We start from the raw sequence: 23,824 nt of genomic DNA on the forward strand, positions 1-23,824 counted from the left end.
TCTAGTTCAGAAGTAGAGACGGTCGGAGATCCTCTAGTTCAGAAGTAGAGACGGTCGGAGATCCTCTAGTTCAGAAGTAGAGACGGTCGGAGATCCTCTAGTTCAGAAGTAGAGACGGTCGGAGATCCTCTAGTTCAGAAGTAGAGACGGTCGGAGATCCTCTAGTTCAGAAGTAGAGACGGTCGGAGATCCTCTAGTTCAGCAGTAGAGACGGTCGGAGATCCTCTAGTTCAGCAGTAGAGACGGTCGGAGATCCTCTAGTTCAGCAGTAGAGACGGTCGGAGATCCTCTAGTTCAGCAGTAGAGACGGTCGGAGATCCTCTAGTTCAGAAGTAGAGACGGTCGGAGATCCTCTAGTTCAGAAGTAGAGACGGTCGGAGATGGCGGCCGGTAGGTGTGTCATCACCTGCATCCTGATCCACCAATGAGGCTCCATGGGGTTATAGCGCGTGAACGGGCGGCGTGACGTGATGGCGTCGGTGATGTCATCTAGGACGGGTTGGACATCCTTCTGTCCGCTGCTACAGTATGACCTCATCAGAGCCATGTGTTTGTCGAAGTGGGCGTGGCCATAGTCCTCCTGGACACCAGGGGGCGCCTCGCGCCACAGTTTATCAGCCGTGGTCGCCACAATGTCCCGGGTCAGGATGCCCGTGGCCACAATGAAGTTCCCCGGCTCGATGACAGAGACCTTGACCCCCCAGGCCTTCATCTCGTAACGTAGACAGTCGGAGAATGCTTCCACACCATATTTAGACACGCAGTATGGAGAACGCAGGGCATTGCCCATCCGCCCATACATACTGGCCAGGTTGACCACACGACCTGCAACAACACAGTGGCATTAGGTTATTACATAGATAAATACCTATTTAACACAGTGGCATTAGGTTATTACATAGATAAATACCTATTTAACACAGTGGCATTAGGTTATTACATAGATAAATACCTATTTAACACAGTGGCATTAGGTTATTACATAGATAAATACCTATTTAACACAGTGGCATTAGGTTATTACATAGATAAATACCTATTTAACACAGTGGCATTAGGTTATTACATAGATAAATACCTATTTAACACAGTGGCATTAGGTTATTACATAGATAAATACCTATTTAACACAGTGGCATTAGGTTATTACATAGATAAATACCTATTTAACACAGTGGCATTAGGTTATTACATAGATAAATACCTATTTAACACAGTGGCATTAGAACACATTAAAAGGTAGATTCATCGATGCACAAAGTAAACGGCAATCGATTTCTGAAACAACGAAGAGCGTTGAAGCTTGGTCTCTCCTGCGTTGGTCCCGTAGCTACTACGTAGTAGCAGTGTGAAGCCGTGCACAGATACTCTGTGTGAGAGCAAAGTACGCCATCACTCTCATAGGAATATCTGAGGTGCTGCTGACGGCGACAACATAACGCCGAGTCTACCTTTAACAACTTTTTATTTCAAGAAGAAAAGCAGTATGAATCCGAGCGCGTATGACTCCGAGCCTGTTAGTGAACGCCACAGAGATATGCAGCAGGCCTCTACAGTCCAACTATCCTCAAAACCACATCTTAAAAACATTCTTCAGGAGCTTGACAGATCAGCGACTGACTGACCAGAGCTCCAGTCAGTTCATCATCATTTACTACCTGCTCAATGCAGTACATTACATTCCACACAAACAGAGCCTGCGCACCGCCGCCGCAGCCTAAACAGAGCCCACGCACCACCACCGCAGCCTAAACAGAGCCCGCGCACCACCACCGCAGCCTAAACAGAGCCCACGCACCACCACCGCAGCCTAAACAGAGCCCACGCACCACCACCGCAGCCTAAACAGAGCCCGCGCACCACCACCGCAGCCTAAACAGAGCCCGCGCACCACCACCGCAGCCTAAACAGAGCCCGCGCACCACCGCCGCAGCCTAAACAGAGCCCGCGCATCACCACCGCAGCCTAAACAGAGCCCACGCACCACCACCGCAGCCTAAACAGAGCCCGCGCACCACCGCCGCAGCCTAAACAGAGCCCGCGCACCACCGCCGCAGCCTAAACAGAGCCCGCGCACCACCGCCGCAGCCTAAACAGAGCCCGCGCACCACCGCCGCAGCCTAAACAGAGCCCGCACACCACCGCCGCAGCCTAAACAGAGCCCGCGCACCACCACCGCAGCCTAAACAGAGCCCGCGCACCACCACCGCAGCCTAAACAGAGCCCGCGCACCACCACCGCAACCTAAACAGAGCCCATTTCATCATCCATATTATCAGGCTCCAACATTGCACTACTTGACGTTCATGGAAATCACATTCACAGTAAACGCTGCAGACGTCAGCTCAAGCATGAATGAACTTTTGTTTGAATGCCGTCCAGTCTCTGCTAAATGACTACAGTTCAAGTTATGTCATGTGCTCCAACCCTAACAATGCAGTAGTCAATATCACTGTAGCACTAAAGATAACAAGGTAGAACAAACACATGACAGACAGGATCATGTAAGAAGCTGTGTAAAGTGCATTCAGAAACTATTCAGACTCCTTGACTTTTTCTACTTACATTAGACTTTCTAAAAAAAGTAATGTTTTTATCCCCTCACCAATCTACAAACAATGCCCCATAATGACAAAGCAAAAACAGTTTGTTTGAAATTTTAGCATATATTACATTTACATAAGTGTTCAGACCCTTTACTCAGTACTTTGTTGAAGCACCTTTGGCAGCGATTACAGCCTCGAGTCTTCTTGGGTATGACACTACAAGCTTGGCACACCTGTATTTGGGGAGTTTCTCCCATTCTTCTCTGCAGATCTTCTCAAGCTCTGTCAGGTTGGATGGGGAGCGTCGCTGCACAGATATGTTCAAGTCTCTCCAGAGATGTTCGATCGAAGCCACTCCTGCGTTGTCTTGGCTGTGTGCTTAGGGTTGTTGTCCTGTTGGAAGGTGAACCTTCGCCCCAGTCTGAGGTCCTGAGCGCTCTGGAGGAGGTTTTCATCATGGATCTCTCTGTATTTTGCTCCGTTAAATCTTTCCCTCAATCCTGACTAGTATCCCAGTCCATGCTGCTGAAAAACATCCCCACAGCATGATGCTGCCACCACCACGCTTCACCGTAGGGAACGTGCAAGCGTTCCTCCAGACGTGACGCTTGGCATTCAGCTAAAGAGTTCAATCTTGGTTTCATCAGACCAGAGAATCTTGTTTCTCATTGTCTGAGAGTCCTTTAGGTGCCTTTTGTCAAACTCCAAGAGGGCTGTCATGTGCCTTTTACTGAGGAGTGTCTCGCGTCTGGCCACTCTACCATAAAGGAGTGATTGGTGGAGTCCTGCAGAGATGGTTGTCCTTCTGGAAGGTTCTCCCATCTCCACAGAAGAACTCTAGAGCTCTGTCAAAGTAACCATCGGGTTCTTGGTCACCTCCCTGACCAAGGCCCTTCTCCCCGATTGCTCAGTTTTCCCAGGCGGCCAGCTCTAGGAAGAGTCTTGGTGGTTCCAAACTTCTTCCATTTAAGAATGATGGAGGCCACTGTGTTCTTGGGGACCTTCAATGCTGCAGAAATTTTTTGGTACCCTTCCCCAGATCTGTGCCTCGACACAATCCTGTCTCGGAGCTCTATGGACAATTCCTTCAACCTCATGGATTGGTTTTTGCTCTGACATGCACTGCCAACTGTGGGACCTTATATAGACAGGTGTGTGCCTTTCCAAATCATGTCCAATCAATTGAATTTACCACAGGTGGACTCCAATCAAGTTGTAGAAACATCTCAAGGATGATCAATGGAAACAGGATCTGAGCTTAATTTTGATTCATAGCAAAGGGTCTGAATACTTATGTAAATAATGAATTTCTGTTTTTGCTTTGTCATTACGGGGTAGTGTGTGTAGATGGGGAAAAAAAATATTTAAATGTATATATATTTTAGAAATAAGGCTGTAACGTAACATGTGGAAATAGTGAAGGGGTCTGAATACTGTACAGTGAGTGGTAAGGTGACTAGGCATCAGCATATATGCTAAACAGAGAAGCAGCTGTGTATATGATGATTGTATGTGAGTGTGTGTGTGTGTAGAGTAAGTATAAATGTGTGTGCATGTTATGTGTTAGAGTGTCAGTGTGCGTAGAGAAAATACAAGGGTCAATTCTGTTAGCTATTTAGCAGTCTTATGGCTTGGGGATAGATGCTGTTCAGGAGCCTGTTGGGTGTCAGACCATGGTTTGGCTGGGCCTTCCTTTTACACTGCCTGATAAGAGGTCCTGGATGGCCCCAGTGATGTACTGGGCTGTCCGCACCACCCTCTGTAGCGCCATGCAATCGAGGGCGGTGCTATTGCCACACAAGGCGGTGATGCAACCAGTCAAGATGCTCTCGATGGTGCAGCTGTAGAACTTTTTCAGGATCTGAGGGCGAAGAGGTGATGTCGAGCCTTTTTCACAACTGTTTGTGGACCATTTTAACTTCTTAGTGATTTGGAGGAACTTGATGCTCTCGACTCCACTGCAGCCCTTCCATGTGGAAGGGGGCGTGCTCGTTTCCTGTAGTCCACGATCATCGCTTTTGTCTTACTGACGTTGAGGAAGAGGTTGTTGTTCTGGCACCACGCTGTAGGCTGACTAATCATCGCCGGTGATCAGGCAAACCTGATGATGGTGTTGGAGTCGTGCTTGGCCACGCAACCGTGGGTGAACAGGGACTACAGGAGGGGACTAAGCACGCACCCGAGTGGCCCCAGTGTTGAGGGTCAGCGTGGCGGAGGTGATGTTGCTACCCTCACCACCTGGGGGCGGCCCGTCAGAAAGTCCAGAATCCAGTTGCAGAGGGAGGTCTTCAGTCCCATGGTCTTAAGCTTGGTGACAAGCGTGGAGGGGACAATGGTGTTGAACACATAGGTGAGAATCTAGGTGGGAAAGGGCAGTGTGGAGTGCAATTGAGATTGCATCCTCTATGGATCTGTTGGGGTGGTATGAAAATTGGAGGGGGTCTAAGGTGGCTGGGATGGTGGAGTTGATGTGAGCCATGACCAGCCTTTCAAAGAACTTCATGGCTACAGATGTGAGTGCTACAGGGCGGGAGTTATTTAGTACTTGTATCTGAAACAGTTGTGTCTGTTGGTGCTGACCTTTGGCCCTACGGATGAGGGGCAGGAGGGCCTTGGTGACCCTGATAACCCCCCACAGGTTGACCTCTGACACCTGGCGGTAAGTCTCCATGGTCGTAAACTCCACCTCACCAAACGTAGACACACCTGCATTGTTCAGCACCGCCCACAGACCTGATCAGGGAAAAGAGAAGAGGGGTATATAACTGATTATATATATATATATATAGTCTCCTTCAGGGTCTATATCCCATTTAACAAAGTAGTCACACACCTTAACTTTTTCCACATTGTGTTACAGCCTGAATTCAACATGTATTAAAATGTTTTTTTTTCTTTTTTTTTCTTACCCATCTACACACAATACCCCATAATGACAAAGTGAAAACATGTTTAGAAATGTATGCAAATTTACTGAAAATGAAATAGAGAAAATCTAATTTACTTACAGTACCAGTCAAAAGTTTGGACACCAACTCATTCAAGAGTTTCTTTATTTTTACTATTTTCTACGTTGTAGAATAATAGTTAAGACATCAAAACTATGAAATAACACATATGGAATCATGTAGTAACCAAAAAAAGTGTTAAACAAAACATATTTTTGATTATTCAAAGTAGCCACCTTTTGCCTTGACAGCTTTGCACACTCTTGACATTTCTCTCAGGCTTCATGAGGAATGCTTTTCCAACAGTCTTGAAGGAGTTCCCACATATTCTGAGCACTTGTTGGCTACTTTTCCTTCACTCTGCGGTTCAACTTCATCTAAAACCATCTCAATTGGGTTGAGGTCGGATGATTGTGGAGGCCAGGTAATTTGATTGTGGAGGCCAGGTAATTTGATTGTGGAGGCCAGGTAATTTGATTGTGGAGGCCAGGTAATTTGATTGTGGAGGCCAGGTAATTTGATTGTGGAGGCCAGGTAATTTGATTGTGGAGGCCAGGTAATTTGATTGTGGAGGCCAGGTCGTCTGCTGCAGGACTCAAATCACTCTCCTTGGTCAAATAGTCCTTAGCCCTTTGTTGAAAAACTGATAGTGCCACTAAGCACAAACCAGATGGGGTGGCGTATCGCTGCAGCCATGCTGGTTAACTTCTTATGGCTGCATCCCGCTAACGGGATGATATGACAACAGCCAGTGAAAGTGCAGGGCGCCAAATTCAAACAGAAATCTCATAATTAAAATTCCTCAAACATACATGTGTCTTATATCATTTTAAAAGGTAATCTTGTTGTTAATCCCACCAAAGTGTCCGATTTCAAATAGGCTTTTCAGCGAAAGCACTACACACGATTATGTTAGGTCACCACCAAACCACAATAAGCACAGCCATTTTTCCAGCGAAATATAGCAGTCACAAAAAGCAGAAAGAGATAAAATTAATCACTAACCTTTGATGATCTTCATCAGATGACACTCATAGGACTTCATGTTACACAATACATGCATGTTTTGTTTGATAAAGTTCATATTTATAAAAAATAATTGAGTCTACATTGGCGCGTTAGATTCACTAGTTCCAAAAACATCAAGTGATTTTGCATAACCACATCGTTTCAACAGAAATACTCATCATAAATGTAGATGATAATACAAGTTAAACACATGGAATTATAGATATACCTGTCCTTAATGCAACCGCTGTGTCAGATTTCAAAAAAAAATTACGGAAAAAGAAACCCACGCTATAATCTGAGACGGCGCTCAGAACAATAGCCAAATTAGCCGCCATGTTGGAGTCAACAGAAACCAGAAAATACATGATAAATGTTTCCTTACCTTTGATGAACTTCATCAGAATGCAGTCCTAGGAATCCCAGGTCCACAATAAATGCTTGATTTGTTCGATAATGTCCGTTATTTATGTCCAATTAGCTACTTTGGTTAGCGCGTTTGTTAACAATTCCAAAGTCACAAAGCGCGTCCACTATAACGTGACGAAATGTCCAAAAGTTCCATGACAGTCAGTAGAAACATGTCAAACGATGTACTGAATCAATCTTTAGAATGTTGTTAACATACATCTTGAATAACGTTCCAACCGGAGAATTAGATTGACTTCAGTTGAGCGATGGAACGGAGCTGCCTCTCACGTGAATGTGCGTGGTCAAAGCATGGTCAGCTCGTGGCAATGGTGACTAATTCCTGTCTCCTTCGCCCCCCTTCACATTAGAGTCATCAGACAAAGTTCTATTGACTGTTGACATCTAGTGGAAGCCATAGGAAGTGAAAAATCATCAATATCTCGCTGTAATTTCAATGAGAGCTTGGTTGAAAATCTGCCACCTCAGAAAAAAATCCAAACAGGAAGTGGAACTTCTCAGGTTTTTACCTGCCATATGAGTTATGTTATACTCACAGACATAATTCAAACAGTTTTAGAAACTTCAGAGTGTTTTCTATCCAATACTGATAATAATATGCAAATATTAGCAACTATGACTGAGGAGCAGACCGTTTACTCTGTGCACCTTTCATCCAAACTACTCAATACTGCCCCTGCAGCCATAAGAAGTTAAGTGTGCCTTGAATTCTCAATAAAAATCAGTCAGTGTCACCAGAAAAGTATCATCACACCTCCTCCTCCATGCTTCACGGTGGGAACCACACATGCGGACATCATCTGTTCACATACTCTGCGTCTCACAAAGACACGGCTTTTGGAAACAAATCTCTCGTTTGGACTCATCAGACCAAAGGGCACATTTCCACCGGTCTAATGTCCATTGCTTGTGTTTCTTGGCCCAAGCAAGTCTCTTCTTATTGGTGTCCTTTAGCAGTGGTTTCTTTGCAGCAATTCGACCATGAAGGCCTGATTCATGCAGTCTCCTCTGAACAGTTGATGTTGAGATGTGTCTGTTACTTGAACTCTGTGAAGCATTTATTTGGGCTGAACTTATCCTCTGCAGCAGAGGTAACTCTGGGTCTTCCTGTGGTGGTCCTCATGAGAGTCAGTTTCAGAGCGCTTGATGGTTTTTGGGACTGCACTTGAGGAAACGTTCAAAATTCTTGAAAATGTTCTGACCTTCATGTCTTAAAGTCATGATGGACTGTCGTTTCTCTGATTATTTAAGCTGTTCTTGCCATAATATGGACTTAGCCCTATTTGGTAAAAGACAATCTTCTGTATACCAACCCTACCTTGTCACAATCTAACTGTTTGGCTCAAACACATTGAGGAAAGAAATTAACTTTTAACAAGGCACACCTGTTAATTGAAATGCATTCCAGGTGACTACCTCATGAGCTGGTTGAGAGAATGCCAAGAGTGTGCAAAGCTGTCAAAGGCAAAGTGTGGCTACTTTGAAGACTCAAATATATTTTGATTTGTTAAACACTTTTTTGGTTACTACATCAAATTGTCACATGCGCCGAATACAACAAGTGTAGACTTTACTGGGAAATGCTTTCTTACAAGCCCTTAACCAGCAATGCAGTTGAAGAAGCGTTAAGAAAATATTTACCAAATAAACTAAAGTAAAAAGTAACAAAATAACAATAACGAGGCTATATACAGGGTCAATGTGCGGGGGTACAGGTTAGTTGAGTTAATTTGTACAAGTAGGATGCCTGTCAGGATGCTCTCGATGGTGCAGCTGTAGAACATTGAGGATCTGGGGACCCAAATCTTTTCAGTCTCCTGAGGGGAAATGATTCCATGTGTGTTCTTTCATAGTTTTGATGTCTTCACTATTATTCTACAATGTAGCAAATAGTACAAATAAAGAAAAACCCTTGAATGAGTAAGTGTGTCCAAACTTTTGACTGGTACTGTAAGTATTCACACCCCCTTGCTATGACACCCCAAATTGAGCTCAGGTGAATCCTGTTTCCATTGATCATCCTTGAGATGTTTCTACAACTTAATTGGAGTCCACCTGTGGTAAATTCTATTGATTGGACATGATTTGGAATGCACACACCTGTCTATATAAGGTCTGACAGTTGACAATGCATGTCAGAGCAGGTACTATACCATGAAGTTCAATGAACTGTCCGTAGATCTCTGAGACAGGATTGTGATGAAGCATATTTCTGGAGTGTTGAAAGTTTCCAAGAGCATAATATGGAACTACCCAGACTCTGCCTAGAGCTGGCCGTCTGACCAAACTGAGCAACCGGGCAAGAAGGACCTTGGTCAGGGAGGGGACCAAGAACCCAATGACCACTCTAACAGTTATTTGGTTGAGATGGGAGAACCTGCCAGAAGGACAACAGTCTCTACAGCACTTCACCAATCTGGACTTTATGGGACAGAAGCTACTCCTGAGAAAAAGGCACGACAGCCCACATTGTGTTTGCAAAAATGCATGTGAAAGAAAGGGCATAAGGCAAAAGATTGTGGTTTGATGAGACAAAAATGTAACTTTGGCCTGAAGGCAAAACACTGTCTGAAAACCAACACCATCTGTACTAGAGGTCGATTAATTAGGGCCGATTTCAAGTTTATAACAATAAAAAATCTGTATTTTTGGACACCTTTATTTAACTAGGCAAGTCAGTTAAGAACACATTCTTATTTTCAATGACGGCCTAGGAACAGTGGGTTAACTGCCTTGTTCAGGGGCAGAATGACAGATTTTTACCTTGTCAGCTCGGGGATTCAATCTTGCAACCTTACGGTTAACTAGTCCAACGCTCTACCCACCTGATTACATTGCACTCCACGAGGAGCCTGCCTGTTACGCGAATGCAGTAAGAAGCCAAGGTAAGTTGCTAGCTAGCATTAAACTTATCTTATAAAAAAATAATCAATCATAATCACTAGTTATAACTACACATGGTTGATGATATTACTAGTTTATCTAGCGTGTCCTGCGTTGCATATAATCGACGCAGTGCGCATTCACGAAAAAGGGCTGCCGTTGCTCCAACGTGTACCTAACCATAAACATCAATGCCTTTCTTAAAATCAAAACACAAGTATATATCTTTAAACCTGCATATTTAGTTAATATTGCCTGCTAACATTAATTTCTTTTAACTAGGGAAATGGTGTCACTTCTCTTGCAACAGAGTCAGGGTATATGCAGCAGTTTGGGCCGCCTGGCTCGTTGCGAACTGTGTGAAGACTATTTATTACTAATAAAGACAGCCACCTTCGCCAAACGGGGGATGATTTAACAAAAGCGCATTTGCGAAAACAGCACAATCGTTGCTCCAATATGTACCTAACCATAAACATCAATGCCTTTCTTAAAATCAATACACAGAAGTATATATTTTTAAACCTGCATATTTAGCTAAAAGAAATCCAGGTTAGCAGGCAATATTAACCAGGTGAAATTGTGTCACTTCTCTTGCGTTCATTGCACAGAGTCAGGGTATATGCAACAGTTTGGGCCACCTGGCTCGTTGCGAACTAATTTGCCAGAATTTTACGTAATTATGACATAACATTGAAGGTTGTGCAATTTAACAGGAATATTTAGACTTATGGTTGCCACCCGTTAGATAAAATACGGAACGGTTTCGTATTTCACTGAAAGAATAAACGTTTTGTTTTCGAAATGATAGTTTCCGGATTCGACCATATTAATGACCGAAGGCTCGTATTTCTGTGTGTGATTGTGGAGGCCAGGTAATTTGATTGTGGAGGCCAGGTAATTTGATTGTGGAGGCCAGGTAATTTGATTGTGGAGGCCAGGTAATTTGATTGTGGAGGCCAGGTAATTTGATTGTGGAGGCCAGGTCGTCTGCTGCAGGACTCAAATCACTCTCCTTGGTCAAATAGTCCTTAGCCCTTTGTTGAAAAACTGATAGTGCCACTAAGCACAAACCAGATGGGGTGGCGTATCGCTGCAGCCATGCTGGTTAACTTCTTATGGCTGCATCCCGCTAACGGGATGATATGACAACAGCCAGTGAAAGTGCAGGGCGCCAAATTCAAACAGAAATCTCATAATTAAAATTCCTCAAACATACATGTGTCTTATATCATTTTAAAAGGTAATCTTGTTGTTAATCCCACCAAAGTGTCCGATTTCAAATAGGCTTTTCAGCGAAAGCACTACACACGATTATGTTAGGTCACCACCAAACCACAATAAGCACAGCCATTTTTCCAGCGAAATATAGCAGTCACAAAAAGCAGAAAGAGATAAAATTAATCACTAACCTTTGATGATCTTCATCAGATGACACTCATAGGACTTCATGTTACACAATACATGCATGTTTTGTTTGATAAAGTTCATATTTATAAAAAATAATTGAGTCTACATTGGCGCGTTAGATTCACTAGTTCCAAAAACATCAAGTGATTTTGCATAACCACATCGTTTCAACAGAAATACTCATCATAAATGTAGATGATAATACAAGTTAAACACATGGAATTATAGATATACCTGTCCTTAATGCAACCGCTGTGTCAGATTTCAAAAAAAAATTACGGAAAAAGAAACCCACGCTATAATCTGAGACGGCGCTCAGAACAATAGCCAAATTAGCCGCCATGTTGGAGTCAACAGAAACCAGAAAATACATGATAAATGTTTCCTTACCTTTGATGAACTTCATCAGAATGCAGTCCTAGGAATCCCAGGTCCACAATAAATGCTTGATTTGTTCGATAATGTCCGTTATTTATGTCCAATTAGCTACTTTGGTTAGCGCGTTTGTTAACAATTCCAAAGTCACAAAGCGCGTCCACTATAACGTGACGAAATGTCCAAAAGTTCCATGACAGTCAGTAGAAACATGTCAAACGATGTACTGAATCAATCTTTAGAATGTTGTTAACATACATCTTGAATAACGTTCCAACCGGAGAATTAGATTGACTTCAGTTGAGCGATGGAACGGAGCTGCCTCTCACGTGAATGTGCGTGGTCAAAGCATGGTCAGCTCGTGGCAATGGTGACTAATTCCTGTCTCCTTCGCCCCCCTTCACATTAGAGTCATCAGACAAAGTTCTATTGACTGTTGACATCTAGTGGAAGCCATAGGAAGTGAAAAATCATCAATATCTCGCTGTAATTTCAATGAGAGCTTGGTTGAAAATCTGCCACCTCAGAAAAAAATCCAAACAGGAAGTGGAACTTCTCAGGTTTTTACCTGCCATATGAGTTATGTTATACTCACAGACATAATTCAAACAGTTTTAGAAACTTCAGAGTGTTTTCTATCCAATACTGATAATAATATGCAAATATTAGCAACTATGACTGAGGAGCAGACCGTTTACTCTGTGCACCTTTCATCCAAACTACTCAATACTGCCCCTGCAGCCATAAGAAGTTAAGTGTGCCTTGAATTCTCAATAAAAATCAGTCAGTGTCACCAGAAAAGTATCATCACACCTCCTCCTCCATGCTTCACGGTGGGAACCACACATGCGGACATCATCTGTTCACATACTCTGCGTCTCACAAAGACACGGCTTTTGGAAACAAATCTCTCGTTTGGACTCATCAGACCAAAGGGCACATTTCCACCGGTCTAATGTCCATTGCTCGTGTTTCTTGGCCCAAGCAAGTCTCTTCTTATTGGTGTCCTTTAGCAGTGGTTTCTTTGCAGCAATTCGACCATGAAGGCCTGATTCATGCAGTCTCCTCTGAACAGTTGATGTTGAGATGTGTCTGTTACTTGAACTCTGTGAAGCATTTATTTGGGCTGAACTTATCCTCTGCAGCAGAGGTAACTCTGGGTCTTCCTGTGGTGGTCCTCATGAGAGTCAGTTTCAGAGCGCTTGATGGTTTTTGGGACTGCACTTGAGGAAACGTTCAAAATTCTTGAAAATGTTCTGACCTTCATGTCTTAAAGTCATGATGGACTGTCGTTTCTCTGATTATTTAAGCTGTTCTTGCCATAATATGGACTTAGCCCTATTTGGTAAAAGACAATCTTCTGTATACCAACCCTACCTTGTCACAATCTAACTGTTTGGCTCAAACACATTGAGGAAAGAAATTAACTTTTAACAAGGCACACCTGTTAATTGAAATGCATTCCAGGTGACTACCTCATGAGCTGGTTGAGAGAATGCCAAGAGTGTGCAAAGCTGTCAAAGGCAAAGTGTGGCTACTTTGAAGACTCAAATATATTTTGATTTGTTAAACACTTTTTTGGTTACTACATCAAATTGTCACATGCGCCGAATACAACAAGTGTAGACTTTACTGGGAAATGCTTTCTTACAAGCCCTTAACCAGCAATGCAGTTGAAGAAGCGTTAAGAAAATATTTACCAAATAAACTAAAGTAAAAAGTAACAAAATAACAATAACGAGGCTATATACAGGGTCAATGTGCGGGGGTACAGGTTAGTTGAGTTAATTTGTACAAGTAGGATGCCTGTCAGGATGCTCTCGATGGTGCAGCTGTAGAACATTGAGGATCTGGGGACCCAAATCTTTTCAGTCTCCTGAGGGGAAATGATTCCATGTGTGTTCTTTCATAGTTTTGATGTCTTCACTATTATTCTACAATGTAGCAAATAGTACAAATAAAGAAAAACCCTTGAATGAGTAAGTGTGTCCAAACTTTTGACTGGTACTGTAAGTATTCACACCCCCTTGCTATGACACCCCAAATTGAGCTCAGGTGAATCCTGTTTCCATTGATCATCCTTGAGATGTTTCTACAACTTAATTGGAGTCCACCTGTGGTAAATTCTATTGATTGGACATGATTTGGAATGCACACACCTGTCTATATAAGGTCTGACAGTTGACAATGCATGTCAGAGCAGGTACTATACCATGAAGTTCAATGAACTGTCCGTAGATCTCTGAGACAGGATTGTGATGAAGCATATTTCTGGAGTGTTGAAAGTTTCCAAGAGCATAATATGGAACTACCCAGACTCTGCCTAGAGCTGGCCGTCTGACCAAACTGAGCAACCGGGCAAGAAGGACCTTGGTCAGGGAGGGGACCAAGAACCCAATGACCACTCTAACAGTTATTTGGTTGAGATGGGAGAACCTGCCAGAAGGACAACAGTCTCTACAGCACTTCACCAATCTGGACTTTATGGGACAGAAGCTACTCCTGAGAAAAAGGCACGACAGCCCACATTGTGTTTGCAAAAATGCATGTGAAAGAAAGGGCATAAGGCAAAAGATTGTGGTTTGATGAGACAAAAATGTAACTTTGGCCTGAAGGCAAAACACTGTCTGAAAACCAACACCATCTGTACTAGAGGTCGATTAATTAGGGCCGATTTCAAGTTTATAACAATAAAAAATCTGTATTTTTGGACACCTTTATTTAACTAGGCAAGTCAGTTAAGAACACATTCTTATTTTCAATGACGGCCTAGGAACAGTGGGTTAACTGCCTTGTTCAGGGGCAGAATGACAGATTTTTACCTTGTCAGCTCGGGGATTCAATCTTGCAACCTTACGGTTAACTAGTCCAACGCTCTACCCACCTGATTACATTGCACTCCACGAGGAGCCTGCCTGTTACGCGAATGCAGTAAGAAGCCAAGGTAAGTTGCTAGCTAGCATTAAACTTATCTTATAAAAAAATAATCAATCATAATCACTAGTTATAACTACACATGGTTGATGATATTACTAGTTTATCTAGCGTGTCCTGCGTTGCATATAATCGACGCAGTGCGCATTCACGAAAAAGGGCTGCCGTTGCTCCAACGTGTACCTAACCATAAACATCAATGCCTTTCTTAAAATCAAAACACAAGTATATATCTTTAAACCTGCATATTTAGTTAATATTGCCTGCTAACATTAATTTCTTTTAACTAGGGAAATGGTGTCACTTCTCTTGCAACAGAGTCAGGGTATATGCAGCAGTTTGGGCCGCCTGGCTCGTTGCGAACTGTGTGAAGACTATTTATTACTAATAAAGACAGCCACCTTCGCCAAACGGGGGATGATTTAACAAAAGCGCATTTGCGAAAACAGCACAATCGTTGCTCCAATGTGTACCTAACCATAAACATCAATGCCTTTCTTAAAATCAATACACAGAAGTATATATTTTTAAACCTGCATATTTAGCTAAAAGAAATCCAGGTTAGCAGGCAATATTAACCAGGTGAAATTGTGTCACTTCTCTTGCGTTCATTGCACAGAGTCAGGGTATATGCAACAGTTTGGGCCACCTGGCTCGTTGCGAACTAATTTGCCAGAATTTTACGTAATTATGACATAACATTGAAGGTTGTGCAATTTAACAGGAATATTTAGACTTATGGTTGCCACCCGTTAGATAAAATACGGAACGGTTCCGTATTTCACTGAAAGAATAAACGTTTTGTTTTCGGATTTTCCGGAGTTTCCGGATTCCGGATTCGACCATATTAATGACCGAAGGCTCGTATTTCTGTGTGTTATGTTATAATTAAGTCTATGATTTGATAGAGCAGTCTGACTGAGCGGTGGTAGGCACCAGCAGGCTCGTAAGTATTCATTCAAACAGCACTTTCGTGCGTTTTGCCAGCAGCTCTTCGCAATGCTTCAAGCATTGAGCTGTTTATGACTTCAAGCCTATCAACTCCCGAGATTAGGCTGGTGTAACCGATGTGAAATGGCTAGCTAGTTAGCGGGGTGCACGCTAATAGCGTTTCAAACGTCACTCGCTCTGAGACTTGGAGTAGTTGTTCCCCTTGCTCTGCATGGGTAACGCTGCGTCGAGGGTGGCTGTTGTCGATGTGTTCCTGGTTCGAGCCCAGGTAGTAGCGAGGAGAGGGACGGAAGCTATACTGTTACACTGGCAATACTAAAGTGCCTATAAGAACATCCAATAGTCAAAGGTATATGAAATACAAATGGTAGAGAGAGAAATAGTCCTATAATTCCTGTAATAACTACAACCTAAAACTTCTTACCTGGGAATATTGAAGACTCGTGTTAAAAGGAACCACCAGCTTTCATATGTTCTCACGTTCTGAGCAAGGAACTTAAACGTTAGCTTTCTTACATGGCACATATTGCACTCTTACTTTCTTCTCCAACACTTTGTTTTTGCATTATTTAAACCAAATTGAACATGTTTCGTTATTTATTTGAGGCAACAAAAAACAAAAAAATTATGTATTATATTAAGTTAAAATAAGTGTTCATTCAGTATTGTTGTAATTGTCATGATTACAAATAAATAAATTAAAATATATATATATATATATATACAGTGGGGAGAACAAGTATTTGATACACTGCCGATTTTGCAGGTTTTCCTACTTACAAAGCATGTAGAGGTCTGTAATTTTTATCATAGGTACACTTCAACTGTGAGACACGGAATCTAAAACAAAAATCCAGAAAATCACATTGTATGATTTTTAAGTAATTCATTTGCATTTTATTGCATGACATAAGTATTTGATACATCAGAAAAGCAGAACTTAATATTTGGTACAGAAACCTTTGTTTGCAATTACAGAGATCATACGTTTCCTGGAGTTCTTGACCAGGTTTGCACACACTGCAGCAGGGATTTTGTCCCACTCCTCCATACAGACCTTCTCCAGATCCTTCAGGTTTCGGGGCTGTCGCTGGGCAATACGGACTTTCAGCGCCCTCCAAAGATTTTCTATTGGGTTCAGGTCTGGAGACTGGCTAGGCCACTCCAGGACCTTGAGATGCTTCTTACGGAGCCACTCCTTAGTTTCCCTGGCTGTGTGTTTCGGGTCGTTGTCATGCTGGAAGACCCAGCCACGACCCATCTTCAATGCTCTTACTGAGGGAAGGAGGTCGTTGGCCCCATCCATCCTCCCCTCAATACGGTGCAGTCGTCCTGTCCCCTTTGCAGAAAAGCATCCCCAAAGAATGATGTTTCCACCTCCACGCTTCACGGTTGGGATGGTGTTCTTGGGGTTGTACTCATCCTTCTTCTTCCTCCAAACACGTCGAGTGGAGTTTAGACCAAAAAGCTCAATTTTTGTCTCATCAGACCACATGACCTTCTCCCATTCTTCCTCTGGATCATCCAGATGGTCATTGGCAAACTTCAGACGGGCCTGGACATGCCCTGGCTTGAGCAGGGGGACCTTGCGTGCGCTGCAGTATTTTAATCCATGACGGCATAGTGTGTTACTAATGGTTTTCTTTGAGACTGTGGTCCCAGCTCTCTTCAGGTCATTGACCAGGTCCTGCCGTGTAGTTCTGGGCTGATCCCTCACCTTCCTCATGATCATTGATGCCCCACGAGGTGAGATCTTGCATGGAGCCCCAGACCGAGGATGATTGACCGTCATCTTGAACTTCTTCCATTTTCTAATAATTGCGCCAACAGTTGTTGCCTTCTCACCAAGCTGCTTGCCTATTGTCCTGTAGCCCATCCCAGCCTTGTGCAGGTCTACAATTTTATCCCTGATGTCCTTACACAGCTCTCTGGTCTTGGCCATTGTGGAGAGGTTGGAGTCTGTTTGATTGAGCGTGTGGACAGGTGTCTTTTATACAGGTAACGAGTTCAAACAGGTGCAGTTAATACAGGTAATGAGTGGAGAACAGGAGGGCTTCTTAAAGAAAAACTAACAGGTCTGTGAGAGCCGGAATTCTTACTGGTTGGAAGGTGATCAAATACTTATGTCTTGCAATAAAATGCAAATTAATTACTTAAAAATCATACAATGTGATTTTCTGGATTTTTGTTTTAGATTCCGTCTCTCACAGTTGAAGTGTACCTATGATAAAAATTACAGACCTCTACATGCTTTGTAAGTAGGAAAACCTGCAAAATCGGCAGTGTATCAAATACTTGTTCTCCCCACTGTATATATATATTTTTTTCTTCTTTATTATTTTTTTTATATATATATATATATATATATATATATATTATTCTTATTTTATTTTTTTTTTGTATTTTTGTATTTTTTTTGTATTTTTTTTTTTTTTTAATCGGCTGAATAATCGGTATCGGCTTTTTTTGGTCCTTCAATAATCGGTATCGGCGTTGAAAAATCATAATCGGTCGACCTCTAATCTGTACCATGAAGCATGGTGGAATTGCTTTAGAACAAGAATGTCCTTTAGTGGCTCAGACATGAATCTCATTGAAAAATCTGCAGAGACTTGAAGATAGATGGTGAGTGACGGTAAACAGCAAACTTAGAGCTTGAGTAAAGGGAGAATGGGACCAAAATCCCCAAATCCAGATGTGCAAAGCTGAAACAGACCCAAGACGACTCACCGCTGTAAACGCCGCCAAAGGTGCTTCTACAAAGCATTGACTCGGTGTGAATAAATTAGATATTTCTTTATTTTCAATCTGCAAAAATGTCGTAAAACATGTTTCCACTTTGTCATTATGGGGTATTGTGTGTAGATGAGTGAGATTTTTTATTTTGAATTCAGGCTGTAACCAAATATTGAATATGTAAAGGGGTATGACTACTTTCTGAAGGCTCTGTATCTGCTTTCACTGTCATGCAGATAATCATTTACTATACCCAATAATTCAGATTCAAATCAGCACATTTATTCTAGATAATGTACAAAGACTTCTGTATTCATGCAGTTCCTGTATATGGTATGATGTGTGGCAGTGAGACAGACTAATGTCCTGTACCTCTCTGTGAGTCGTCCAGGTATGTGTTAACGTACTCCACAGCTCTGTTCACCTGTTCCTCACTGCAGACATCCAGCTGAAGCACCTTCATCCGATCTGACTGCATCCCCTCCAGCTCCATAGACCCCTCCCCACCCTTCTCCTTGAAAGGAAAGGCACCTAAATCAGAAGAACTCAAAACACTGTCTGACGATAGTCAACGGCTGTCTGAATACTTCAACAATCAGCACAAACTCAGTCTACTGCGCCAGCCCATTATTTCACAGACACAAATCCTACTTTCCATTTCCTTAGCGTCTTCTGCATTACCTTGAACAGGCAGTTTACCTGGACATAAACTAATAACATTACCTTGAACAGACAGTTTACCTGGACATAAACATTACCTTGAACAGACAGTTTACCTGGACATAAACTAATAGCATTACCTTGAACAGACAGTTTACCTGGACATAAACATTACCTTGAACAGACAGTTTACCTGGACATAAACATTACCTTGAACAGACAGTTTACCTGGACATAAACATTACCTTGAACAGACAGTTTACCTGGACATAAACATTACCTTGAACAGACAGTTTACCTGGACATAAACATTACCTTGAACAGACAGTTTACCTGGACATAAACATTACCTTGAACAGACAGTTTACCTGGACATAAACATTACCTTGAACAGACAGTTTACCTGGACATAAACATTACCTTGAACAGACAGTTTACCTGGACATAAACATTACCTTGAACAGACAGTTTACCTGGACATAAACTAATAACATTACCTTGAACAGACAGTTTACATGGACATAAACTAATAACATTACCTTGAACAGACAGTTTACCTGGACATAAACTAATAACATTACCTTGAACAGACAGTTTACCTGGACATAAACTAATAGCATTACCTTGAACAGACAGTTTACCTGGACATAAACTAATAACATTACCTTGAACAGACAGTTTACCTGGACATAAACTAATAACATTACCTTGAACAGACAGTTTACCTGGACATAAACTACTAACATTACCTTGAACAGACAGTTTACCTGGACATAAACTACTAACATTACCTTGAACAGACAGTTTACCTGGACATAAACTAATAACATTACCTTGAACAGACAGTTTACCTGGACATAAACATTACCTTGAACAGACATCCAGCGAAGACAGTGAAGCCCAGTTTGTGGAGGTGCTTAGCCGTGGCATGACCAAACCCAGTGTCACAGCCTGTGATGAATACTGCCTTTCCCTTTACCTGCAACATGGACAAACTGTAATATTACCCAACACACAATGTGTCATTCGAAAGGGTTTGAATAGAGTGCAAGTTGAAACGGCAAGCTGAGAAACTGCACTGCTTGGAATTGACCTATTTAATTTCAGACTATTGTGGGCTACTTTTATAGCTTATTATCGCATGATTTAATGTCTTATCTGCTTTGTTCAACTTTAAAATCAGCATAGCTTAGAGCCAGTGTGGAAAACAATATAAACCAACAACATAAAAGGCATTCGATTTCCAGTGGTTTACAGTACAGTGAGATATGTTACCTCTATTGATCCTCTGGGTATCCGTGGTGTCGCGACATAGAGTACAAAAATGAAATACACCCCGACTATGCACTCTGTCACGCTGGTCTCAGGAAAACCACAGCCTTTAGCAACAGCATTCAGCAACGCTGGGAGCCCGAACCCCAGAACTACTGTCAAAAGAACTGAAAACGACACGAGTAGAGCGCCTCGAACGAACGACAGCGAAGCCATTTCATTAACTTCTGTAATGTTAACTTCTTCTTCGGGGTTTAACGGCGGTTGGCATCCAATATGTTGCATTAGCGCCCCCAACTGGACTATAATATAAATCCATTATACTGTGATACAAAATGGGAAAAATTTAAAATAAAACACCATTCCAACTAAGTCTACACTAAATTAAAAACTCACTTCCCCATTCCACTACTTGGACCATATCTATTCCTGACACCACCACTCAACACACCCCTGTAACTCTTCTGAAGTCAGATCTTGTAAGCCCATCTACTTCTCTGCAGCTGCCACTACATATATGTTCTGTGATTTACATTCTAAGAATAGACTGACAGGTTTCAGAAGAAAGGTCTTTGTTTCTGGCCATTTTGAGCCTGTAATCAAACCCAGAAATGCTGATGCTCCCGATACTCAACTAGTCTAAAGAAGGCCAGTTTTATTGCCTCTTTAATTAGCACAACAGTTTCAGCTGTGCTAACATAATTGCAAAAAGGTTTTCTAATGATCAATTAGCCTTTTAAAATTATAAACTTGGATAAGCTAACATAACGTGCCATTGGAACACAGAAGTGATGGTTGCTGATAATGGGCCTCTGTACGCATATGTAGATATTACATTAAAAATCATCAATTTCCAGCTACAATAGTCATTTACAACATTAACAATGTCTACACTGTATTTCTGATCAATTTGATGTTATTTTCATGGACAAAAAAAATAGCTTTTCTTTCAAAAACAAGGATATTTCTAAGTGACCCCAAACTTTTGAACGGTAGTGTATGTTTTTCCAGCAGCAGACTATGATCGATGATGTCAAAAGCCGCAATGAACAAACCTGCTCCGACTCTGTTTTTATCGTCAAATTTCTCTCAGCCAATCACAAACCATAATTTGTGCAAGTGTCCTTCCCTAGTGCTTAACGTTTGTTGTCAATTTGTTTACTGTAAAATAGCATTGTATCTGGTTAAGTACTAAGTGTTGGTAACAGGCAGATTGGTCGGCTATTTGAGCCAGTAAAGGGGGCTTTACTATTCTTGAGTAGGGGAATGACTTTAGCTTCCCTCCAGGCCTGAGGACATACACTTTCTAGTAGACTTAAATCTAAGATATGGCAAATAGGAGATGCAATATCGTCCACTATTATCCTCAGTGATTTTCCATCCAAGTTGTCAGACCCCGGTGGCTTGTCGTCCACTATTATCCTCAGTGATTTTCCATCCAAGTTGTCAGACCCCAGTGGCTTGTCGTCCACTATTATCCTCAGTGATTTTCCATCCAAGTTGTCAGACCCCAGTGGCTTGTCGTCCACTAATATCCTCAGTGATTTTCCATCCAAGTTGTCAGACCCCGGTGGCTTGTCGTCCACTATTATCCTCAGTGATTTTCCATCCAAGTTGTCAGACCCCAGTGGCTTGTCGTCCACTAATATCCTCAGTGATTTTCCATCCAAGTTGTCAGACCCCAGTGGCTTGTCGTCCACTAATATCCTCAGTGATTTTCCATCCAAGTTGTCAGACCCCGGTGGCTTGTCGTCTGCTATTATCCTCAGTGATTTTCCATCCAGGTTGTCAGACACTGGTGGCTTGTCATTGTTGATAGACAATAATTTGTTTACCTCTTCCACACTTACTTTACGGAATTCAAAATTACAATGCTTGTTTTTCATAATTTGGTCAGATATTCTTGGATGTGTAGTGTCAGCGTTTGTTGCTGGAATGTCATGCCTAAGTTTGCTTATCTTGCCAATGAAAATATTTTTATCGTCAAATTTCTCTCAGCCAATCACAAACCATAATTTGTGCAAGTGTCCTTCCCTAGAAATCAGAATGGGACCGTAATTGATATTTATTTACCTAGTAGGTCTAGTAGGTCTATACTGTCTCTAGTAGACATATACTGTTTCTCAAGTAGGTCTGTACTGTCTCTAGTAGGTCTATACTGTCTCTAGTAGGTCTATACTGTCTATAGTAGGTCTTAACTGTCTCTAGTAGGTCTATACTGTCTATAGTAGGTCTTAACTGTCTCTAGTAGGTCTATACTGTTTCTAGTTAGTCTTCACTGTCTCTCTAGAATGTCTATACTGTCTTTAGATAGACCTACTATAGAGACACAGTAAAGACTAACTCTCTATAGTAGGTCTATACAGTCTCTAGTAGGTCTTTATTGTCTCTCCAGTAGGTCTGTACTGTCTCTCTAGTTAGTCTATACTGTCTCTAGTAGGTCTATACTGTCTCTAGTAAGTCCATACTGTGCCTAGTATATCATTTATGTTTCGAGTAGGTCTATACTGTCTCTCTAGTGGGTCTATACTTTCTTTAGTAGGTCTATGCTGTCTCTCTAGTGGGTCTATACTTTCTTTAGTAGGTCTATGCTGTCTCTAGTAAGTCTATACTGTCTCTAGTATGTCTATACTGTCTCTCTAGTAGGTCTTTCTGTCTAGTAGGTCTATAATGTCTCTAGTAGGTCTATGCTGTCTCTAGTAGGTCTATACTGTCTCTAGTAGGTCTATACTGTCTATAGTAGGTCTATACTGTCTCTAGTAGGTCTATACTGTCTCTAGTTGGTCTATACTGTCTCTCTAGTAGGTCTATACTGTCTCTGTCCATGATTGAATCTTTCAATGAAGAGATTGATATAAAACTGCCCAGTTTGAGTGTTTGTTGCAGCTCGTTCCAGTTGCTAGCTGCAGCGAACTGAAAAGACGAGCGGCCCAGGGATGCGTGTGCTTTGGGGACCTTTAACAGAATGTGACTGGCAGAACGGGTGTTGTATGTGGAGGACGAGGGCTGCAGTAGATATCTCAGATAGGAGGGAGTGAGGCCTAAGAGGGTTTTATAAATAACCATCAACCAGACGGGTATACAGAGATGACCAGTTTACAGAGGAGTATAGAGTGCAGTGGTGTGTCCTATAAGGAGCATTGGTGGCAAATCTGATGGCCGAATGGTAAAGAACATCTAGTCGCTCGAGAGCACCCTTACCTGCCGATCTATAAATTTACATCTCCATAATCTAGCATGGGTAGGATGGTCATCTGAATCGGGGTTAGTTTGGCAGCTGTGGTGAAAGAGGAGCTATTATGATAGAGGAAACCAAGTCTAGATGTAACTTTAGCCTGCAGCTTTGATATGTGCTGAGAGAAGGACAGTGTACAGTCTAGCCATACTCAGAAGTACTTGTATGAGGTGACTACCTCCAGCTCTAAACCCTCAGAGGTAGTAATCACACCTGTGGGGAGAGGGGCATTCTCCTTACCAAACCACATGACCTTTGTTTTGGAGGTGTTCAGAACAAGGTTATGGGCATAGAAAGCTTGTTGGACACTAAGAAAGCTTTGTTGTAGATTATTTAAAACAAAATCCAGTGAGGGGCCAGCTGAGTATAAGACTGTATCATCTGCATATAAATGGATGAGAGAGCTTCCTACCGGCTGAGCTATGTTGTTGATGTAA

General features: G+C 42.1%; 1 protein-coding gene across 1 annotated transcript; it reads right to left on the reverse strand.

The window, feature by feature from the left end:
* Nucleotides 1-206: 206 nt before the first annotated feature.
* On the reverse strand, nucleotides 207-20,763 carry bdh1 (3-hydroxybutyrate dehydrogenase, type 1). Its single transcript, XM_071414078.1, has 5 exons — nucleotides 20,156-20,763; nucleotides 19,749-19,859; nucleotides 18,593-18,734; nucleotides 5,127-5,279; nucleotides 207-825 (listed from the first exon to the last, which is right to left on the reverse strand). The coding sequence occupies exons 1-5, from the start codon at nucleotides 20,435-20,437 to the stop codon at nucleotides 359-361; spliced, it is 1,155 nt and encodes a 384-aa protein (XP_071270179.1). The 5' UTR covers nucleotides 20,438-20,763; the 3' UTR covers nucleotides 207-358.
* Nucleotides 20,764-23,824: the final 3,061 nt, after the last annotated feature.

The sequence above is a fragment of the Salvelinus alpinus genome, chromosome 8, assembly GCF_045679555.1.
Source record: "Salvelinus alpinus chromosome 8, SLU_Salpinus.1, whole genome shotgun sequence".
NCBI lineage: Eukaryota > Metazoa > Chordata > Actinopteri > Salmoniformes > Salmonidae > Salvelinus > Salvelinus alpinus.